Genomic DNA, 22,026 nt, shown 5'->3' with positions numbered 1-22,026 from the left:
CCCCCAAATGAATTTAGTGACGATTGTGATCCTGTCCCGGGGGAAGTGCGGCCTCCCCACCTGCACCACTCGCTACCTGGTGGTCGTGACAACGGTGGATCTATTGACAGTTGTCTTGGTGGTGATACTGTGGCCGCTCAGTTATTATTACTTCCCTGGGACTTTCCTGGCCATCACCCCCGTATGCAGTGTGATTGCTGCCCTGACACAGACAGCCACAGACTCCTCTGTCTGGTCCACTGTCAGCTTTACCTTTGATCGGTTTGTCGTCATCTGTTGCCAGAGGTGGAGACTAAAGTATTGCACCGGGAAAACTGCGTCTGTGTTTCTGATAACAACCAGTGTTCTGGTCTGTTTGAAACATGTGCCCTACTTCTTATATTGCAACCTGTGAAAGTGATTGACACTATACCCAGAGACTGCGTTCCAAAGACGGGATACTATACGGATCCCGGGTGGGCGGGATATGACTGTCTTACTACTGTTCTAACGTCATTACTCCTGTTCTTGTTAAAAATACTCCTCAACAACCTGACAGTCAGACACATTTTGGTGACTAATGGCGTCCAAAAGGGTTGAAAGGTCAGTGCAAGGTGGAGAACCGCAGTGACCAGGAGGTGGAGAGCAGGAGGAGGTCTGTGATCTTACTTCTCACCATCTCCAGAAGCTTCATCATCCTGTGGTCAGTGGATGTTGCCCAATTGTTTATAACACCATTGCTGGATTGGATCAGAATTATTAGAATGATTTGGAATAATTTTCTTCAACAGACAGGATACATACCAATGATATTAAGTTGCTGCACAGACGTGATTATTTATGGTAACTCAGTCCAAGTTCAGAGAGCAGTTCGTCAGCGCAGTGAAATATCCACTCACGACAATTATTCAACTAATTAACAAACAAAATATCTAACCTCTTCTCAGAGGCGGTTGCCGTGATTTCCATCTGGACACTGCAGAATGGACGGTCACCGAAGAACATGACAGCGGAGAGAATAAAACTGGTTTAGAGCCCGAGAGAGGACAACACAGGCAAACACACATTCACACCTTCAGCCCGCGACATCCACCTTCTATCTCACCCTACCTTTTCTGTTTATTTGCCCAGCATATTGCAGCCCTGTCACCGTCACAACCCTGTCATTAATGATAAAGCGGGAGAGCATCCAAGGGTATTTAAAACCTATTCAGCAAAATTGCATCTCATTTGTTACTTCAGTCTTTTGCGTCAGGATGAAATGAAAAAGAAAGTCACCAGTCTAAGGAGCTTACAGTAAACCTCGCACTTGTCCTTGGTATCAGATAAAGCTGTTGTGGAGAAATGATTAACACTACAGAACTCTTGGATTAGGTTCATAACTGTGCAAATTTCCATGGAACACCCAAATTCCTACTCCAGGGAGAAATGTCACCTTCCTTCCTGATTTTGATGAATGATGCTTGCCACTTGATGGCGACTGTGTGAGCAATCAAATGGCATATTCTGCTTTAGAGCCTGAGAAAGGAACAACACTTCGTCTTGAATTTGTTACTCTTTCAAAGTGCATGTTTGTTATTTTTGTGTCAACCGCCTGGTCCTCTATTGACACAAGGAACCACTCAGCTTCTGAGAAGAGATCTCCAGTTTTGAGCCTGTCCTCAGACGCTTCACGTTGACACCTCGTCTGCTCAGATGGTGGATCTCACCCGTGGACGGTTATGTTCATCCATTGGTTAACTCAATCCTCTTTAGCAGAGTTTCCCAACCTACTTTAGCCCCAGTGCCGCGAGTCGAGAACAGTCCAGTACCCCAATCGCTAATTTATGCATCTGCAACAACGTCTGCTAGGGTGGTTAGGTCGGACGAGATCGCCAAGTGTCAGACGCATTGTGATGACGAATGCTCAAGGCCTGCAGTGCGATGCTTCTTCCTGTGTCCCAGCGCCACCACCTTTTTTGGAAGTGCCTGCTCTACTAATGGTCGGTCAGATCTGATGCCTTAAGTTAGAGGCGGCTTATCGCCCCACCAAGATTCTTTAATGTCCCCCTGGCGAGTGTTATTTGCTCCTAAAGCCATCTTAGGACATGTAACCACCCCAGAGGGTATAACTGTTCTATTGTGATCATTTCTTCATCTTTCTGGTCTGAGCTTTCATTTCAGTTCAGAACAGTACATGCTCGCAGCGTGTTGAATCCTGTTTTCATTGATGAAAATACAACCTTAGAAGAGTTACAGTGAGTAGGACAGAGGGAATGGGACTCCCTCAACACTGTGTGTGCAGCTCCCTCAACATCTTGCTTGCTCCTCTCCATAGTGCACTCACTTTATCTTCCACTCCCTTTCTCCCTACCCTTCACCCTCCTCTCAATTCTCAGCACACCTTCCTCTCTGCATCTCTCCTCCGTTTATCTCTCACTCTCCCCTCTTATCCTAATACATCCTCTCCCACTTCCTCACCTCCCTCTCCTACTCCAGTCACCCCAACTTCCGCTGATTCTCACCTCTCTTCTCCCCTTTCTGTCTACAAACCACACACCCACCCCGACACTGAATCTCAGCCCGTGCTCACTGCAGGATAGCAACCCGTCCCTTTCAATATGCGACAGTGACATCGACAAGATAAGTAGCCTTGGTGACATCGGAACATACTGGCGTTTGGAGTTGGATGAAGCAGAGGAGGGAGAGAAAGTGACAGAGAGATAGAGGAAGAGGGAGAAAGAGAGAAGGGGGAGGAAGAGATAAAGAAAGAGGGGGAGGGAGGGTTGGAGGGAGGAGAGAACAGGCTGAGTGGTGGTTGTGAAAAAGAGGGAGAGAGAATCGAGAGACTAGGAGTGTTAGTGAGCAAGACTGAGGAGAGCTGGCAGGGAAGTGTTAGAGCTGAGAAACAGAGGGGAGAGAGATGGTGGCAACAACCAGTGAGGGGAGAGAATGGCGGGAAGAGTGAGATGGATGTGGGTAAGAAATAAACGGGGAGCGAGCGAGGGGGCAGAGAGAGGCACGGGAGAGAATGACGGGGAGAGATTGGAGCGAATATGGGAGGGAAGAGAGATGAGGAGTTAAACTGGGATAGAAACCAGGGATTGAGCCGGGGGAGATATACGAGGGAACGGGACTGGCCCTTTGATATCTCTGTTGATCAGTGAGAGAGAAACTGACAGGGATCGAAAAGGGCCACTCATTTTAAATGGAGACATATGGAAATTTCTAAAATTCTAAATCTTCCATGTAAATTTCTTTAGGATCAGTGAAGTGTCTATCTAGCTGAGTGTAGGCAGTTGACTGGGTACATTTGAGGTGGAGATAGAGGGGGATAGACACAGAAGCAGATATCAGTCATGGCCATGTTGAATAAACATAATATCATAAGACTTCCTCTTTCTTATGAATTGATTTCCCTGTAGTCTGAGGGTGTACCCCTGGTCCTGTGCTACGCATTATGGGAAACATCCTCTCTATCTTGGCTTTACAGTATTCAGGAAACCCGCCCATAATTCTAAACTCCAGCGGGAACAGCAAAGAGACATCATATACCATGAGCTGTGGTCTTGTTAAGCAGCTTCAGCTGCAGCACCTTGTTCAAAACAATCTGAAAATCCAAACAAACACCACCCACCACCTTTCTTATTTCACCAAAGAATTCCGAGAGATCTGTCTGGGAAGATTTCTCCTGAGGAAAACCATGCCGTTTTGGTCGTATAGGGGAGGATTTAAAAGGACTGTCATGGAACAGAATCATTGGCAGGGTCCAGCTGGCTAGAGTTGACTCTCTACTGTACACTAGTTGTGTTATAAATTCACTTAAATACCAAAGACAGAGTTTAAAATAAACTGATTTATTTGTCGCAGATCCAGAATATTAAACTCCAGTCCCATAAAAGGTGAATGTGCAGCAGAAGAAACTCCTCCCATGCCCAGTGACCAGGGTGCAGAACTGGGTGTGGTGAGCAGCAGCAATAATTGCAGAGTTCAGCACCGACAGTCACTCTCGAAATTGCATTCAGCAACGGTGATGGACAAATATCCAGCATGCAGCTCATTGAAACTTTCTCCCCAGTGTGAACCCGGTAGTGTGTCACAAGTGTAACGTGCTGCAAGGTTTCACTGCTAATGTAATGGCCTCTCTGCAATGTTTCACTGCTGAGGTAATGGTTTCTCAGTAGCAGCATTGTTTAGGTTAAGCTTGGAGATAACAGGGTTATGGAGTGCGGGGCTATCCAACGAGAGAAACGTTCTTTCTTGTGAGTCTGGAAGAGAGAATTTGTGGTCTTTCACTAGGGAGAGATGAGAAGACATGAATGGAGAGAGCGGGCCATTCTTTGTTTACTTACCTAATCCTGTAGTCAAAGTAAGGATTATAAAGCTCAATCGTTTAATCGCATATTGTGTACTGTTTGTAATTTCAGGGAACTGATTTGTAGCAGGGGACACATCACACAGCATCCACCCAAACGAGATTTCTCTAGTTCGGCCGGGCTGGGGGCTATCACCCCCTACATTAAGCTGCTAGCCGAAGCGAGAGTTACATAAGCCTCGATGACTGAGTAAATCGCTTCCCACAATAACACCAGGTGAACGGCCTCTCCAGTTTGAAGTCAATGATGCACAGTTGGGTGATTTGGCTGAGAGAAACTCTTCCCAATGGCTGAGCAGGTGATCGGCCTCTACCCAGTGTGAACTCGCTGGTGTCTCTGTAGTTGAGATGACCAAGTGAATCCCTTCCCACAGACTGAGCAGGTGAACGGCCTCTCCCCAGTGTGAACTCGCTGATGTACCCTCAGTTGAGATGACTGAGTGAATCCCTTCCCACAGTCTGAGCAGGTGAATGGCCTCTCCCCAGTGTGAACTCGCTGATGTACCTTCAGTTGGGATGAGCAACTGAATCCCTTCCCACAGTCCGAGCAGGTGAACGGCCTCTCGCCAGTGTGAACTCGCTGATGTACCTTCAGTATAGATGACCTAGTGAATCCCTTCCCACAGTCTAAGCAGGTGAATGGCCTCTCGCCAGTGTGAAATCGCTGATGTACCCTCAGTTGGGATGAGCAAGGGAATCCCTTCCCACAGTCCGAGCAGGTGAACGGCCTCTCACCAGTGTGAACTCGCTGATGTACCCTCAGTTGGAATGAGCAAGGGAATCCCTTCCCACAGTCTGAGCAGGTGAACGGCCTCTCCCCAGTGTGAGCTCGCTGATGTACCTTCAGTTCAGATGACTGAGTGAATCCCTTCCCACAGTCTGAGCAGGTGAATGGCCTCTCACCAGTGTGAACTCGCTGATGTACCCTCAGTTGGGATGAGCAAGTGAACCCCTTCCCACAGTCTGAGCAGGTGAACGGCCTCTCCCCAGTGTGAACTTGCTGATGTACTCTCAGTTGGGATGAGCAAGGGAATCCCTTCCCACAGTCTGAGCAGGTGAATGGCCTCTCACCAGTGTGAACTCGCTGATGTACCCTCAGTTGGGATGAGCAAGGGAATCCCTTCCCACAGTCTGAGCAGGTGAACGGCCGCTCGCCAGTGTGAACTCGCTGGTGAGCCATCAGGTAAGACGACCGAATGAATCCCTTCCCACAGTCTGAGCAGGTGAATGGCCTCTCGCCAGTATGAACTTGCTGATGTGTCTTCAGGTTAGATGAGCAAATGAATCCCTTCCCACAGTCCGAGCAGGTGAACGGCCGCTCCCCGGTGTGAACTCGCTGGTGTTTCATTAGGGAGGATGACTGAGTGAATCCTGTCCCACAGTATGAGCAGGTGAACGGCCTCTCTCCAGTGTGAACTCTCTGATGTACCTTCAGTTGAGATGACCGAGTGAATCCCTTCCCACAGTCTGAGCAGGAGAACGGCCTCTCCCCCGTGTGAACTAGCTGGTGTACCATTAGGTCAGATGACCGAGTGAATCCCTTTCCACAGTCTGAGCAGGTGAACGGCCTCTCTCCAGTGTGAACTCGCTGATGTACCTTCAGGTTAGATGAGGAAATGAATCCCCTCCCACAGTCTAAGCAGGTGAATGGTCTCTCCCCAGTGTGAGCTCGCTGATGTATCTTCAGTTGAGATGACCGAGTGAATCCCTTCCCACAGTCTGAGCAGGTGAACGGCCTCTCCCCAGTGTGAACTCGCTGGTGTACCTTCAGTTGAGATGACCGAGCGAATCCCTTCCCACAGTCTGAGCAGGTGAACGGCCTCTCCCCAGTGTGAACTCGCTGATGTACCTTCAGTTGGGATGAGCAAGGGAATCCCTTCTCGCAGTCCGAGCATGTGAATGGCCTCTCCCCAGTGTGAACTCGCTGGTGTGCCATTAGGTCAGATGAGCAAGTGAATCCCCTCCCACAGTCTGAGCAGGTGAACGGCCTCTCTCCAGTATGAACTCGCTGATGTATTTTCAGTTTAGATGAGCTTGTGAATCCCATCCCACAGACTGAGCAGGTGAACGGCCGCTCACCAGTGTGAACTCGCTGATGTACCTTCAGTTGGGATGAGCAAGTGAATCCCTTCCCACAGTCTGAGCAGGTGAACGGCCTCTCCCCAGTGTGAACTCGCTGGTGTACCTTCAGATGGGATGACTGAGTGAATCCCTTCCCACAGTACGAGCAGGTGAATGGCCTCTCCCCAGTGTGAACTCGCTGATGTACCTTCAGTTGGGATGACCGAGTGAATCCCTTCCCACAGTCCGAGCAGGTGAACGGCCTCTCCCCAGTGTGAACTCGCTGGTGAGCCATTAGGTCAGATGACTGAATGAATCCTTCCCCACAAATTCAGCAGATGACCAGCCTCTGCCCAGTGTGAACTGACTGGTGTGTCCACAGGTGGAAAGACCGACTGGAACCCTTCTCACACACAGAACAGGTGAATGGCCTTGTCCCAGTGTGAACTCGCTGATGTACCTTCAGTTGAGATGATCAACTGAATCCATTCCCACTGTCTGAGCAGGTGATTGGGTTCCCCCATGTAAAATGACGGGCGTGCCAGTCGGTCAGATGATCAAGTGAATCCCTCCCCACAGTCTGAACAGGAAGGAAGATGAAGTGAATCCCTTGCTCCACTTCGTAAATATCTGGTCAGAGACAGCAAAACTGACGTGATCTGTTTGAGATTCCCGTAGACAAATTCCTCATCATTTTTAACCTGTAAAAAGATTTACAAAATCCATCAATGGATGTAGGACAACATTTCAGATGAGATCACTTGAGTTGTCAAGGTGTGATATGGCTTCACACTGTTACAGTGAAGTTCAACCCAAGTTAGAGAGAGAAGTCATCTTCTAACTGGGCACAATGCTAGTATCTGGAATGACCATCAAACTCTCTGATGCTCCTCCTGTCTCTATGAGAATGGGGCATTTCTGCCATCTCCAATCTGTGACCTGGCTCAGTTTGACTCTCTCCATTGGTATTATTCCCTGTTTCCTCTGAGCTGCATCAGTGCCTGGCCCCACAGTAACTGAACCACTCTCACGCAAATAGCCAGTACTGCATTCCATGCACCCCACTCTCTGTGTAAAAAAACTAACACCTGACATCCCCTCGATATCTATTTCCAAGCACCTGAAAACGATGCTCCTCGTGTTAGCCACTTTAGACCTGGGGGATAAATTCATCCATTTCAAGATCCAACTCCTTAAGTGCAGGGTTACAAGCTGCAGCTGGATGCACATCTTGTAGGTGAGGGCAACAAGGACACTGGCGGTCTCCCCACCTTCCCACCAATGTCCCCTCTAACGTAATGACCAGTGGGCACATAAATCATGTACTGTACATTTTTTTCCAAGTGACATGTACAGAGTGAATTTTATATAGAGGTATTCATTTTAACAGCTAGCAAATCACTGTCGATAACAACTTTGATCTCCTCTGGGTTTGATCAAGTTCATCTGCTCTCTCACACAAACTATATAGCAGGCCTGTAATGGGTAATGAAGGATTTTCTCACCAAAGCTCTTGCATATTGTCCATAAGTGGTTTGTTTGCTAAATTACGCTTTAAAAAGTCAGAGTTCCAAATATCACTCCACTTCTTCCCACTTCTAAATTCTCCAGCAACTTTTGCATCACCACAATATACACAGGGAACACCAGTTTCTATAATGGACATAAATATTTCCCGTGAACCCGCCTGAGGAATTTAGGATATATTAAAAAAAACCATTTTGAACCTATGTAATCTCTGGCTAAAAGAATATTTGGGACTGAATAGGAATTTTTGAACTGAAGTAAACTCTGTGTTCAGCGGTTTGCTAAGACAGGCTCATTACCAGTTCTCTGTGGCTTGCAGAGAGACTCACTGAGAGCTGATAACATTATGCATTGTACCCTTGTTAGCTGATAACATTATACATTGTACCCTCGTTAGCTGATAACATTATGCACTGTACCCTCATTTGAGTGAAGGGAGGAGGACTCGCTGATAAGGACCGGAATGAACATGTCTGTAATTAAGTCAGAGCCTTGCAAAGGGAATAACTGATAAGGACTGGACAGTACATCCAACTGTAATTAGAACCTTCATTTAGCGAACTCTCTTATCTACGTAATTTAGTTTTACACCAACAGATTGGGTGGGCATACCAGTTCTAATAACATCTTGCAATAGTAATGTCTGGGGCTATGTATAAATGTCTGGGTTCATGTATAGATACATGGCTGTAACCTGACAGAGTCAGTCCACTTGTCAGATGGTGGATGGTGGCAGTCACTTTGACAACTGGGTCTCAAACTCCTACAGGAGAATGCACAATAAACTGTGGTGATGATAAGAAGCTGGTCTCTCGTGTTTTATTCAGATTCAACTTTAACATTTGGCGTAATGAACAGGATCCCAATATAGGGAGTGCCAAGCAGACGGGCTGAGTAAGCGGCTGGACCACTCTGGGGACTGCGGAGACTGACCGGGCACCCAATAGGTATTTTACATTATGTCGCTCTCCGTTAGTTCCTTTCGAGGTACGGTCCCTCGTCCAAGGCTGATCGCATACCTTGACGGGATCGGGAAAGAATCTGTTGGGGGTCTCGTATAAGGTAGGCAAAATTTTACTAAGTGGGCTGGAGGCGGTTCCAGGTAAATTTCACTAAGTGGACAGGAGGCAGGAAGTGCCAGCCAGGTAAATATATCTGATTGCTAATTGAGCGGGAGGCTTTGTGCTGGGTATATTATTTGGTGCACATGGGTCAACTGCAGTCGATTGATATGAGTGGGCCAGGAGCAGCCCTACACAACGTGCAAGAGTTTTCCAGACAAGGAAAAAGATTTGCGCATGTTGAGTACAGCGCTGAATAAGAAATTGGGGAACAAAATGTGGCCACTGCGGAGGAACCAGGGATATTACCTCATGAGAACAAGCAGTAAATTTGATATGGGAAAAAACTGTGGTAAGAAGTGGAAATTGTTGAAAAGGGATTGGAAGGAAAAGGCAGATGGAAAGTGGAACAGTACATTATTAGCAAGTTGGAGGAATAATGCATGTGACAAAGGGAGAGAGGTATGTACTGCAGGAAGAACACCAAAGGTTGGGAGACGCTAAAAGTGGAGCATGAATGGGTGGATAGATGCAGCAAGCAAGAGCAGGGAAAACAACGTAAGCAAACCAAGGCTGGCCTAGATAGGAGAGCAGGGCAGGAACATCAGTCTGAAGTTCGAACTGATAGGGAAACAAGGGATCCCGAACCCATGTCTGGCATACTGACCCTGTTTGAGGACAGTGACCGTGATGAGGAGTGGGCACCCACCGTAGCACCCCCCACCCAACTTACCAGGAGCCCAGTGCACCCAGTGCTCCCAAATCCCAGTCCTCCCAGTTCTCAGATACACTGTCCGCTCAGGTAAAACAGTGGCGGCAGGGAAGGGGAGGTCCGTAAACTTTGAGATTCATTAAGAGAATACCGAGACAGGAAGGGAAGGATCCAATAGAACCCCAGAGTTAATGGCTCCACAAAGACATTGGCTCAATGGAAGAAGCGAGAGAGTGGTAGTGGAGGATTGCTACTCTGAGTGGAGGCCTGTGACTAGTGGTGTGCCACAGGGGTTAGAGCAGGGTCCATTGTTATTTGTCATCTATATTAATCATCTGGATGGTAATGTGGCAAATTGGATCAGCAAATTTGCTGATGATACAAAGATTGGAGGTGTAGTGGACAGTGAGGAAGGTTTTCAAAGCTTGCAGAGGGATTTGGACCAGTCGGAGGAACTGGCTGAAAAATGGCAGATGGAGTTTAATGTGGACAAGTGTGAGGTATTGCACCGGAAGGTCAAACCAATGTAGAACATACAAGGTAAATGGTAGGACACTGAGGAGTGCGGTAGAACAGAGGGCTCTGGGAGTACAGATACATAATTCCCTAAAAATGGCGTCACAAGTAGATAGGGTTGTAAGGAGAGCTTTTGGTACATTAGCATTTATAAATCAAAGTACTGAGTATCAGAGTTGGAATGTAATGGTGAGGAGTACTGTGTGCAGTTTTGGTCACCTAATTACAGGAAGGATATTAATAAGGTTGAAAGAGTGCAGAGAAGGTTTATAAGGATGTTGCCGGGACTTGAGAAACTGAGTTACAGAGAAAGGTTGAATAGGACTTTATTCCCTGGAGCGTAGAAGAATGAGGGGAGATTTGATAGGGGTGTATAAAATTATGATAGGTATAGACAGAGTGAATGCTATCAGGGTTTTTCCACTGAGGCCAGAAGACAAAAAAAAAACTAGAGGTCATGGGTTAAGGGTGAAAGGGGAAAAGTTTAAAGGGAACATGGGGGGGCTTCTTCAGGCAGAGAGTGGTGGGAGTGTGGAATGAGCTGCCAGATGAAGTGGTGAATGCGGGCTCACTTTTAACATTTAAGAAAAACTTGGACAGGTACATGGATGAGAGGGGTATGGAGGGATATGGTCCAGGTGCAGGTCAGTGGGACTAGGCAGAAAATTGGTTCGGCACAGCCAAGAAGGGCCAAAAGGCCTGTTTCTGTGCTGTAATGTTCTATGGTTCTGAAGGCAATTGCCCACCGAATGCTGCCCAGTCCACCAGCAGCAGGAGGAGGGACAGTCCTCAGTGATTCCTGTGTATGCACCCTGGAAGCCTCAAGAAATGATAATGATCATGAATCAGGTCCCAGGTAGAAGAGAAAGACCAGCACAGTTTGCTCAGTGTGTCCGCAGTACTATACAAATGTTTAATGCGACCCTGCAAGATTTATTCGGTCTCTGCTGCATGATTCTCTCAGCTGATGAGGGGTGGAAATGGAAGGCAGAATTGAGATACCAAACCTATCAGGAGTTACAGGCGGGAAACCATAATGAGAATGAACAGAGAGACCAGATTATCCAAGCCTTGGAAAGGGCTCTCCAGCAACCTGTAAACATCACTGAAGTTCTTGAATGCAAACCTAAGCCTGGGGAATCGGGACGAGACTATCGGGAGCAGTTTGTGGACTGCTACGGCACTGGGAATCCACCCCCCCCACCCCCAGTTTAAAGCCTTACCGCTCCAATACTTACCAACTAAGTTATCCAACATGATTAAAACAAATAATATGGATTGACCTGACAATGACCGAAATCGAATGCGACAAGCTTTGACATATTATTGGGACCCGACTTTCGAATCCTGATCAAACCCAAAGGGAACTAACATTAAAGGTGAATATGTTCAGCGGCAAAGAAAGACGTGAGCGGGCTATATCTGGGGATCCGAAATGGGAACAAAAACCTACCAAGGGACAGGTGGGGACAGCAACCTGTTTAGAAATTGACAATCAAGGATGCTTCCTACTGTGAGTACCACCCCTCAGGAAGAGCCCAATTTAATATTGCAAGTTGCTGGAATTCCGGTTCCACTTCTGATTGGGGGCAACCACAACCACTGTCGATCAGAAAATAGTATCGGAAAAGGGAAAACAGCTATCAGACGCGACAATCACTCTGTTTGGGTTTGAATGAACGGAATGTACGTATTCACGTATCCAGCCACTGCAGGTAGAATTCCAGGGGACCCAGTGTGAGGTTTCATTTAGAGTCACCACCAGTCGGGGTGTAATCTAGCAGAGAGAGACTTGCTCTGTCCGTTGTAAGTCGAGATTCTCTGCGTGGACAAGGGTATCACCCTGGGACTAGTGAACAACCGACATCTTCCCCAGTTACTGACACCTCCCCCCCAGTGGTGGGCACTTAATCTGGACTCCACTGTGTTTGAACCCCTTCTGCCAGCGGCCGACCCTCATGTGACCCTGTGCTATGACCCTCCGGGGTGCTCAACTGAGGAAAGCCAGTATTATGCACCCCTCGAGGGACAGAAGTTCCCAGTCACGGTGATTGGAGAACTTAAAGGAAAAGAGGGCAGTGCATTTCTGGCCAAAGTTCCAGATTTCCTTTGGCGACAGACAGGACTGGTTGTTCCCCATACTACCTTCAGGGTTTGCCCCGGGTTCAAACCAAAGACCCTGGGGTTCTTTGCCTACACACTGATGAAACAAGCCTCTAGCAACGAGGGAGACTGGCAAAACTTGGGCGCAGGACAACTCCAATACTGGAAGGACTTTGAGTTGAAGATGGCACATCTGGTAAGACAACCTTTTAATATTGACCAAGATGTTGTACCCCATCTCTGGGCAATTTCAGGCCACGAGATCGGCCACACAAACTGCCCCAGTCCAGATCACTGCGGAAGAAGGACAGACTCTCCCATCCATTCCGCAATACCCCCTCAAGCCCAACGCAACTCCATATAAGGATGGAGGCTCTTTTGTGGATCCAGCAGGGAAACAATATTCTGGTGATGTGATAGTGACGGACAGTGAAGTAATTGAGCAGGCCTCTTTTGAAGCAGCTGTCTCTACCCAGGAGGCTGAGCCGTTTGCTCTGACTCCTGCCTGTATCCTAGCAACAGATAAAAGTGCGAACAATTACACGGACTCCCGTTATGCATTTGGAGTTGTACATGACTACCGGGCTCTCTGGGAACATGGGGATTCCTGACTTGCTCTGGCCACCCCATTAGTAATGCCACCTTTGTAAATAACTTACTCACCGCTCAACAGTTACCACGAGTTTTGGCTATTATTAAATGTGTGGCCCACACCGGCATCTCCGACCGGGTCAATAAACTCAATGCTTCAGCAGATTAGACAGCGAAAAGTGCTGCACAATCCCCGATAGTTGTAGTCTCCTCGGATTACCATCAAGCAATCCTCCATGACTCAAGCAGAACGGGTTTGCCAGACATGTGGGAGGTACGTACTTTTCAGGGGGACGCCTCTGAGGAGGAGTGCAAGCTGTAGTTCCAGGTGGGGTGCCAGAAAGACCCTGACCGGGGTTTCTGGATCACCCCAGCGGGACAGGTTTGTGTTCCTACACAGTTTTTACCTGTATTGGTCAATTATGCACACACCTGGAAAAGGAGGGAATGGTTGTTAACCTGCACACCGGGTACGACTCCCTTGACCATTTTTGTGTCTACAAGTTGATGTTACTGAATTGCCTAGAGTACATTGCTATAGATACTGCTTAATTATTATACATGTGTTTAGTAGATAGATTGAAGTTATTCCAACTACCAATAAGAATGCTATGACTGTTATGAAGTTATTATTATGGGAAATAATTCCAAGGTAAAGCCTGCTGGAGATGCTGAGCTCTGACAATGGCCCACACATTGTGGTGACAGTGAACAAAGAGGTATGTAACAAACTAGCTATCAGGCAACAATTCCACTGTGTACACCACCCATGGGCCGCTGGCAAAGTGGAAAGAGTCAATGGCACTCTGAAGAGTAAATTAGCCAAACTAACAGCGGAGACTGGACTCGCTTGGATGAAGGACCTACCATTAGCCCTATTCCACTTGAGGGTTACCCCACATGGGAAAACAGTGTTGTCACCAGCTGAAATCATTCATGGACGGCCCATGAGGACACCCTGGGGACCAAGACCTTGTGTACCATTGCTCTCACAATGTCTACCAGCAAAATTGGATATGCATCCCCTCAGGGAAGAGACCAACATTTTCCAAGCATTACATTCACAGGTTCGACAGGCTTACAAGGAAGAGGACTACTCCACAGAGAGGAGTGACTAGCCTACCATAGAACCTGGGAATTTTGTCCTGATCAAGAACTGAGATTGAGGGAAAGTTGGACCTCGGTGGAGAGGACCATATCAGGTGTTAATGACCACTCCCATGGCTGTGAAACTGAAGGGGCAATCTCGGTGGATAGATCGATTAGGTGCCAAACCTGCTTAACATGTTACCCAATTTCCCTCGGGATCAATAAAGTACGTCTGTCTGTCTGTCTGAGTAGAAGAACTGTCTCGAACTAAAGGAAAATATGTTGGTTGATAGTGGTGTTGGGGTTTATGTCTTTGAGAGGACTCACCCCAGCATCCGGGGGCCCCCACGTTAACACCTTTCTGTCTCTCTGTCACACCGATGCCAAACAGGTAGAACTAGGGGCCTGCTGGGTTTGTGCTGAAATTCCGCAGCATAGTAAAACTATGATTCCAATGTCAGTAATCCCGCTCAACCAGAGTAAGGAACTCTCAGCCTGGGCTTACACAAATAACACCCGGGGAAGTGAGTTGAGGAACTGTGGTCCAGTCAGAGAAGACTGTGGCTGTCAGTGTTTTGAGGGATGGTATCTCAGGCTCCCACCAAACAGAACTTCTTATACTGGGAAGCATGCATCCTAGCCAGACTTGCAGATGCCCAGCAGCGGAGAGGAATAACTGAGACTGAGCGATTTTGGATGATCACTTTTCTCTCCTATGGAGTAGCCAGGAATCCACCAAAGATAATCAATTTGGCTACAGCACTTGAGGAGCTGGACACAATACTGCAGGGGCCCTGACAGAAACACAGGCCAAGTAACAGAAATATCCACTGAAATGATTGCAATCCGGCAAACAGTCCTACAGAATCGTACGGCCTTAGAGTTTATCCTAGCTGTTAAAGGGGGAACCTGTGTTATTATTGACACAGAATGCTGCACCTATATCCCTGATGAGTCTACTAACATTACATCCCTCTCCAAGCACACTGCCAGGGAGATTGACAGCATCAAGAAAGTAGGGCAGGATTTACACTGGTTCACCGAGGGGATGAAATGGTAGTCTTTGAAGGCCTGTTCGGTAATATGTGGGGCATGGTATTGCATTATGGCCTAATAGTTGGACATATCATTGTTATAATTACTGTTGTATGCTGTTTTTACCCACAGATATGCCGTAATGTTATCCATGATCAAAAGGAGGGAATGATAAAGTATGAAAAAGGGTTAACACTTTGTTAAACAATAGCAGCCGATTTTTCTGAAAGAAACTGCTGACGATCAACAGATGTGCTAAGCCATCTGAGCCATATCTCTTCTTGAGGTAAGCTAGCTAGGCTTTCTGGATGTTTATCTCCTCGTGCACTCATGGGTAGAGATAGGACAGCTTCAGTCTGTTCTGTGTGTGGAAGCCATTATGACTATTTTGTCATTTGTCTTAAGGGGCTGTAATATAGTAAATAACTTTGGCTCCAGCCTGCCTTGTGTGATGGGTATCTGGATAGATATATCTGTGGTGTAAGGGGAATTGTTAGTCAGTTAGCGGATTGAGCGGTAACAGTCATAGACTGTTCCTGTTTGAGCGACTAACTGAGTAAGGCCTGGGTGCTTGGAGTAAAGAGTTTGTACTTATATGGTCTCTGAGTGACTTTTTCCAGATTTGACTTCCACAGAATGGGAGTGGTTTTAAAGGACTGGGCTGCTGTAAGCACATTACCAGAACTGGAATGATTGCAACTGGGTCTGACAGAGGCATAACTGGTTCCTCTGGGCACATTCAGTCTCACTCCAACAATTTCCTACCTTCCCTTTACAGGTATGTAATGTCTAAAGGACCAGTGTTTGAGTAAATGAGACTCACCAAACTTTCTCCTGAATGAATCACTGGAATCTCTGAGTCAGATGGGTTCTCTCCAGTTGATGCTCTCAATCCTCGGGCAGGTTCACTTGTTGATGTTCCACTGTCTTCAGTCGTGGTTTGCTTCCATTTGGGGTTTTTCTTCCAATAAATCTCTCACAACTTTAACATGAAAGATAATGAAGCACATTAACAATAAAAAGGAGAACCAAACATTTCTGCTAAATGTTACCAAGAACAAAACTCACTGAAACTCAAACGTTGAAGGCAGATATAATGATCTCTGTGAACAATCTTTTATTGCCCCTCACACATCACAAAATGATCTGGGATAAGAAGCAGCCATCATTCAGTCATGGTAAGACATAAGACACAGGAACAGAATTAGGTGATTTGATCCATCTGGTCTGCCCCACCACTCAACCATGGCTGATTTTTATTCCAATACCATATTCCTGCCTTCCTCCTGTAACCCCGAAGCTACTTAGCAATCATGAGTATATTAATCTCTGTCATAAATATACCCAAATGGCAGCCTCAACCAACCTCTGTGACAGCAAATTCCACAGATCAGACATAATTTGCCCAAAAATTTTTCTCATCTCAGTTTTAAAGGGAAGCATCTTTATTCTGAGACAGTGCTGTCAAATCACAGATTCTCCGTCTAATGGAAACATCCTTTCCATGTCCACTGTATCCAGGCTTTTCAGCATTCGGTTTACTTAACCATACATCCCCCCCCCCCCCCCACCACCCCCACCGTCCTTCTGAACTCCATTGAGTACAGGTCCAGAACCATCAAATGCTCCTCAGACATAAAGTCAATCATTCCTGAGATTATTCTTGTAAATCTTGTTAGCAACAATTGTACTGAACACAAACTGGTACCAGGATAATTTACAGAGAAAAGTTGTGCTTTCTTTACTGCTCTACTATCACAAAATGAGCCATTTCCATTTCCAGGTTTAAACAGGTCCACTTCAGGAAATATAAACCATTCTGGGGTGAATGTAATAAAAAGAAACTGGAATTACCAGAAACACTCAGCAGGTAAGGAACAGCTGTGGGGAGAGGAACAAACTTTACAATTCAGGTTAATAACATTTTGTCAGAATGACTTCTGATGATAGATGTAATAAAATTCTTAAACGGGTTAATAAACCATCTTTCTGTGCTCGTCATTCTCTTCTACAATTTAAAGTGGTTCATAGAGCTTACATTTCTAAACAGAAGCTCTCCAGTTTTTACCCAAATGTTTCTCCACTTTGTAATAAATGCAACTCTGCTGATGCCTCCTTAATTCATATGTTTTGGTTTTGCTCTACAATTGAAAAGTTTTGGCGGGAAGTATTTCATACCTTCTCTCAACTTTTTAGGGTCCAATTTGACCCAAATCCCCTTACTGCCTTGTTTGGTATTATTGCAAATGAAGATATAACTTTAAATACTCCTAACCTACAGGTTTTAGTTTTTACCTCTCTTTTAGCAAGAAGAGCAATCTTGCTTAAATGGAAGGAGTCTACCCCTCCTGCACATCTTCAATGGCTACGTGATATTATGTCTTATTTAAATTTAGAAAAGATCCGCTGCTCAGTCTTAAATTCAAAACAATCTGTTTATGGTATTTGAGGACCTTTCCTAAATTACTTTTCCAATTTATAAAGTTTAACAGCGCACAGACTTTTATGCATATTTTTATCTTCTCTTCTTAAGTGAATATGTTTTTTTTCCTAATTATCCATTGTCATCCATCAGCTTTTTTCATTGGTAGTTGGTAGGGGGTTGACTTTTTTAATATATAAAAAAAAAATATTTTATGATGTATGACCTATCTTTAAATTTTTGATTACAGAGTGGTATACCTTTATGTCTTATGCTACAGCATTTTAATCAATTTTATTACAATATATGAATGTACACAAGTTATGTTGAGATGTATCTATGTGTTGCACTCTGTAAATCTTTCTTCTGAATAAAAATATTGCAAAAGGAAAAGAATGACTTCAGACATTTTCAGTTTTTAGTGCAGATTTCCAGCAACTTGAGATTCTGCTTGATTTCTGCCGGGTGACAGACAGGTGACAGTGGGGGGGGGGGGGGGGGTGATTTCCAAACACAGTTTCAACACCAAACTCAAGGGTCTATTTCTACTGTTGTAAACACAGTACAGCCCATTTACTCACAGCCTGTCCCTGTGAGGCTGGAATCGGAACTCATCCTCTCCTCAGATTAGCACTCATTGCTTCCAAAGGAACTCCAGAAACAAGCATCTGATCCCAGACCAGAAATACTCGCTCAACACCTCATAAGCCCAAGTTGCTCGATCCCCGGGTCCATTTTACCTGGATCAAGAACTGTGATATCCCAGGACCCAACCTCAACGAGTCACACAGGCAAAGGTTGGGCACCCCTGGTCAAAATTTCTGTTTCTGTGAATAGCTAAGTGAGTAAAAGATGACCTGATTTCCAAAAGGCATAACGTTAAAGATGAAACATTCTTTTCAACATTTTAAGCAAGATTAGTGTATTATTTTTGTTTTGTACAATTTTAAAGTAAAATAAAATAAAGGAACACCATGCAAGAGATTTGAGCTCTCAGATAACTTTTACCAAGGTCCCAGACATTAATTAGCTTGTTAGGGCTATAGCTTATTAATAATCTTCATTAGAAAAAGCCAGGTGATGCAAATTTGAAAACTTTATAAATACCCTGACTCCTCAAACCTTGTCACAACAATCATCAGCCATAGGCTCCTCTAAGCAGCTGCCCAGCACTCTGAAAATTAAAATAAATGATGGCCACAAAGCAGGAGAAGGCTATAAGAAGATAGCAAAGCATTTTCAGATAGCTGTTTCCTCAGTTCGTAATGTAATTAAGAAATGGCAGTTAACAGGAAGGGTGGAGGTCATGTTGAGGTCTGGAAGACCGAGAAACTTTTCCCAGAGAACTGCTCATAGGATTGCTAGAAAGGCAAATCAAAACCCCCGTTTGACTGCAAAAGACCTTCAGGAAGATTTAGCGGACTCCGAAGTGGTGGTGAACTGTTCTACTGTGCAGAGACACCTGCACAAATATGACCTTCATGGAAGAGTCATCGGAAGAAAACCTTTCCTGCATCCTCACCACAAAATTCAGCATCAGAAGTTTGCAAAGGAACATCTAAACAAGACTGATTCATTTTGGAAACAAGTCCTGTGGACTGAGGAAGTTAAAATAGAACTTTTTGGCCGCAAGGAGCAAAGGTATGTTTGGAGAAAAAAGGGTGCAGAATTTCACGAAAAGAACACATCTCCAACTGTTAAGAACAGGGATGGATCAATCATGCTTTGGGCTTGTGTTGCAGCCAGTGGCACGGGAAACATTTCACTGGTAGAGGGAAGAATGAATTCAATTAAATACCACAAATTCTGGAAATAAACATCACACCATTTGTAAAAAAAAAAGCTAAAGATGAAAACAGAATGGTTTCAACAACAGGATAATGATCCTAAACACACCTCAAAATTCGCAATGGACTACCTCAAGAGGCACAAGCTGAAGGTTTTGCTATGGCCCTCACATTCCCCTGACCTAAACATCATCGAAAATCTGTGGATAGACCTCAAAAGAGCACTGCATGCAAGACAGCCCAAGAATCTCACAGAACTAGAAGCCTTTTGCAAGGAAGAATGGGCAACAATCCCCAAACAAGAATTGAAAGGCTCTCAGCTGGCTACAGAAAGCGTTTACAAGCTGTGATACTTACCAAAGGGGTTGTTACTAAGCACTGACCATGCAGGGTGCCCAAACCTTTGCTTCGGGCCCTTTTCCCTTTTTTTATTATTTTGAAACTGTAAGAGATGGAAAAGAAAAAGTAATCTAGCTTAAAAAATTAAAAAATGTGTCATCTTTAACGTTATGCCTTTTGGAACTCAGGTAATCTTTTACTCACTTAGCTATTCACAGCAACAGAAATTTTGACCAGAGGTGCTCAAACTTTTGCATGTCACTGTAAGTGATTTTCTTGCTAAATGATACTTTAAAAAGGCAGTTTTCCAAATATCACTCCCCACTTGCAAATTATCCAGCAACTTTTGCATCGCCACAATACACACAGGTAACACCAGTTTCTGTATTGTACATAAATATTTCCCCTGAACCCCCCCCCACCCCTCCAGGTGGCTGACAGTGGTGAACTCGGTGATGGCAATGCCAAAGAATATGAAGGGAAGGGCAGTAGTCTGTCTCATTGGAGTCTGGCACATTTGTGATGTGAAAGCTATTTGTTGCCCAGGGCAAAGGTGTTTGGTATCAGTATATACCCAGACAGAATGGGTCAAAGCATGTCCTCACCGGTAGAAAACGCCAGAACAAGAGCAGGCAGAACAAGCAACACACACAAAATGCCGGAGGAACTCAGCAGGCCAGGCAGCATCGATAGCAAAGAGTACTAAAGCTGAGTTCCTCCGGCATTTTGCGTGTGTTGTTTGGATTGCCGGCAGCTGCGGTTGGAAGCAGAACAAAGGTGATTGTCTCAACTGCTGAGAAAAAGATTTTGTTCCCTTACTACGAGTTCCTGATCCCTGCATTTAGTTTTCTGGAGCTCAGCTTTGTCTGTGAGATCTATTTGTTCCCATTCCCTGATTAGCCGGAAGCTCCCCGGGGCCCGTGTACGGATCGTGGGGCTGAGAGAGAGGAAAAAGACCTGGCCTGTGCCGAGTTTGTGGGCCACGGTGTCCAGCGTTCACAGCAATTGTCACTCAATTAAAGCCCACCCAGCACCCGCTCTTACCTCTGCCGGTCCTCCCGACATTTTGTGTACTGCGCGCATGCGGAGTTTCCAAGACAGCAGCAAGCTTGACGCCTGCGCATTTGATCGGTGCTTCAAGCGACAGCGAAATTTTAATCGCAGGGCTTTATGGGTAATCACGGGGCCATTAAAAGTTTCTGCAAGAACTGGTTTCATGCCCATACCTCAGTTTGTTTTGTGTGTAGAAAAATCAGTAGTTTTTTTTTAACCCAGAAAGCGGCTCCCATAAACGATACACTCAATATCAACAGGCATTCGTTTATTTAATGCCAAAGAACAATCCTCTTACAAATGCAGACATGAAACACAAGAGTTTCTGCAGTTGCTGGAAAACAGCGACGCACACGCACACACTGCTGAAGGAGCTCAGCAGTTCAGGCAGAAACTAAGCAGAGGAGTACACAGTCCAGACATGCTGAAGGGGCTCGGCCCAAATGCTGTCCATTTATTCCTCTCCACATTTGCTGCCTGATCTGCTGATTACCTGCAATGTTTTGTAGACATTAACCATTTTGTTTTTCAATTGACCAGTTTCCAAATGTTTCTCATCTTTCATTCATAACCACACCCTGCTGGTCTGGTTCCTCTTCCTCCTCCTCCTTGTAACCTCCAGACCCCATCTCTTTCCGGAGACCTAGAGCCCTGATTAGTGCTGGCAACTCTTTGGATCCTGACTTTGCTCCACCGAAGATTCACTCACTAGTCTGCTGTCAGGCTTTAGAGGCACATTGCAACAACCCGGCTGTCTGAGGTACAGTCCTTTGAAATTAGTGAAAATGACCCAAAATTTGAAAAAAAGTAGGGAAGTGTTTAACCACCTTAGTCCAGAGCACTGGGGAAGGTCAAATACTCAGCGAGCTCATCGTGTTACTTACCTAGGGAAAATCATGTAGGAAATTCATGCAGGTGTACAAGACGAAGAGAGGCATTGATCGTATGAATATTCAGAGGCTGTTTCCCAAGGCTGAGATGGTTAACACGAGGGGGCATAGCTGAAGGTGCTTGGAAGTAGTTCAAGGGAGATGTCAGAGGTATATTTTTATACACAGAGAGTGGTGGGTGTGTGGAATGCACTGCCAGCGACGGTGGTAGAGACGGGTACAATAGGGTCTTTTAAGAGAATCGTAGGTACATGGAGCTTAGGAAAATAGAGGACTATGTAGTAGGGTACTTCTAGGCAGTTACTAGAGTAGGTTACATGGTCGGAACAATGTATAATGAACAGTAATTTGCTGCAGATTTCTATGATTCTACGAAATTCATAGGAAATCTCTTCTCCCACCGAGTGGTGACAAATTGCAACAAAGAGAGTGGAAGGTAAATGGCAGAGATAAATTTTAAAATACTGATATGGAACAGAACCATGGGCAGGGACCAGATGGGCCGAG

At 45.6% G+C, this 22,026-nt stretch overlaps 2 protein-coding genes across 2 annotated transcripts in view; both read right to left on the bottom strand.

Moving 5' to 3' along the window:
- The window catches only part of LOC140724037 (uncharacterized), a 388,007-nt gene that overhangs the window by 7,201 nt on the left and 358,780 nt on the right, over positions 1–22,026 (bottom strand). The window lies entirely within an intron of this gene.
- LOC140724036 (uncharacterized) lies at positions 4,341–20,645 on the bottom strand. The gene is made up of 4 exons (XM_073038529.1): positions 20,621–20,645; positions 19,595–19,679; positions 15,852–16,010; positions 4,341–7,095 (listed from the first exon to the last, which is right to left on the bottom strand). Exon 4 carries the CDS (start codon positions 6,687–6,689, stop codon positions 4,644–4,646), a length of 2,046 nt encoding a protein of 681 aa, XP_072894630.1. The 5' UTR covers positions 6,690–7,095; positions 15,852–16,010; positions 19,595–19,679; positions 20,621–20,645; the 3' UTR covers positions 4,341–4,643.

The sequence above is a fragment of the Hemitrygon akajei genome, unplaced genomic scaffold (genome assembly GCF_048418815.1).
Source record: "Hemitrygon akajei unplaced genomic scaffold, sHemAka1.3 Scf000154, whole genome shotgun sequence".
Lineage (NCBI taxonomy): Eukaryota > Metazoa > Chordata > Chondrichthyes > Myliobatiformes > Dasyatidae > Hemitrygon > Hemitrygon akajei.
The sequence above is the reverse complement of the archived record's forward strand: the minus strand, read 5'-3'. Positions and strand labels throughout refer to the sequence as shown.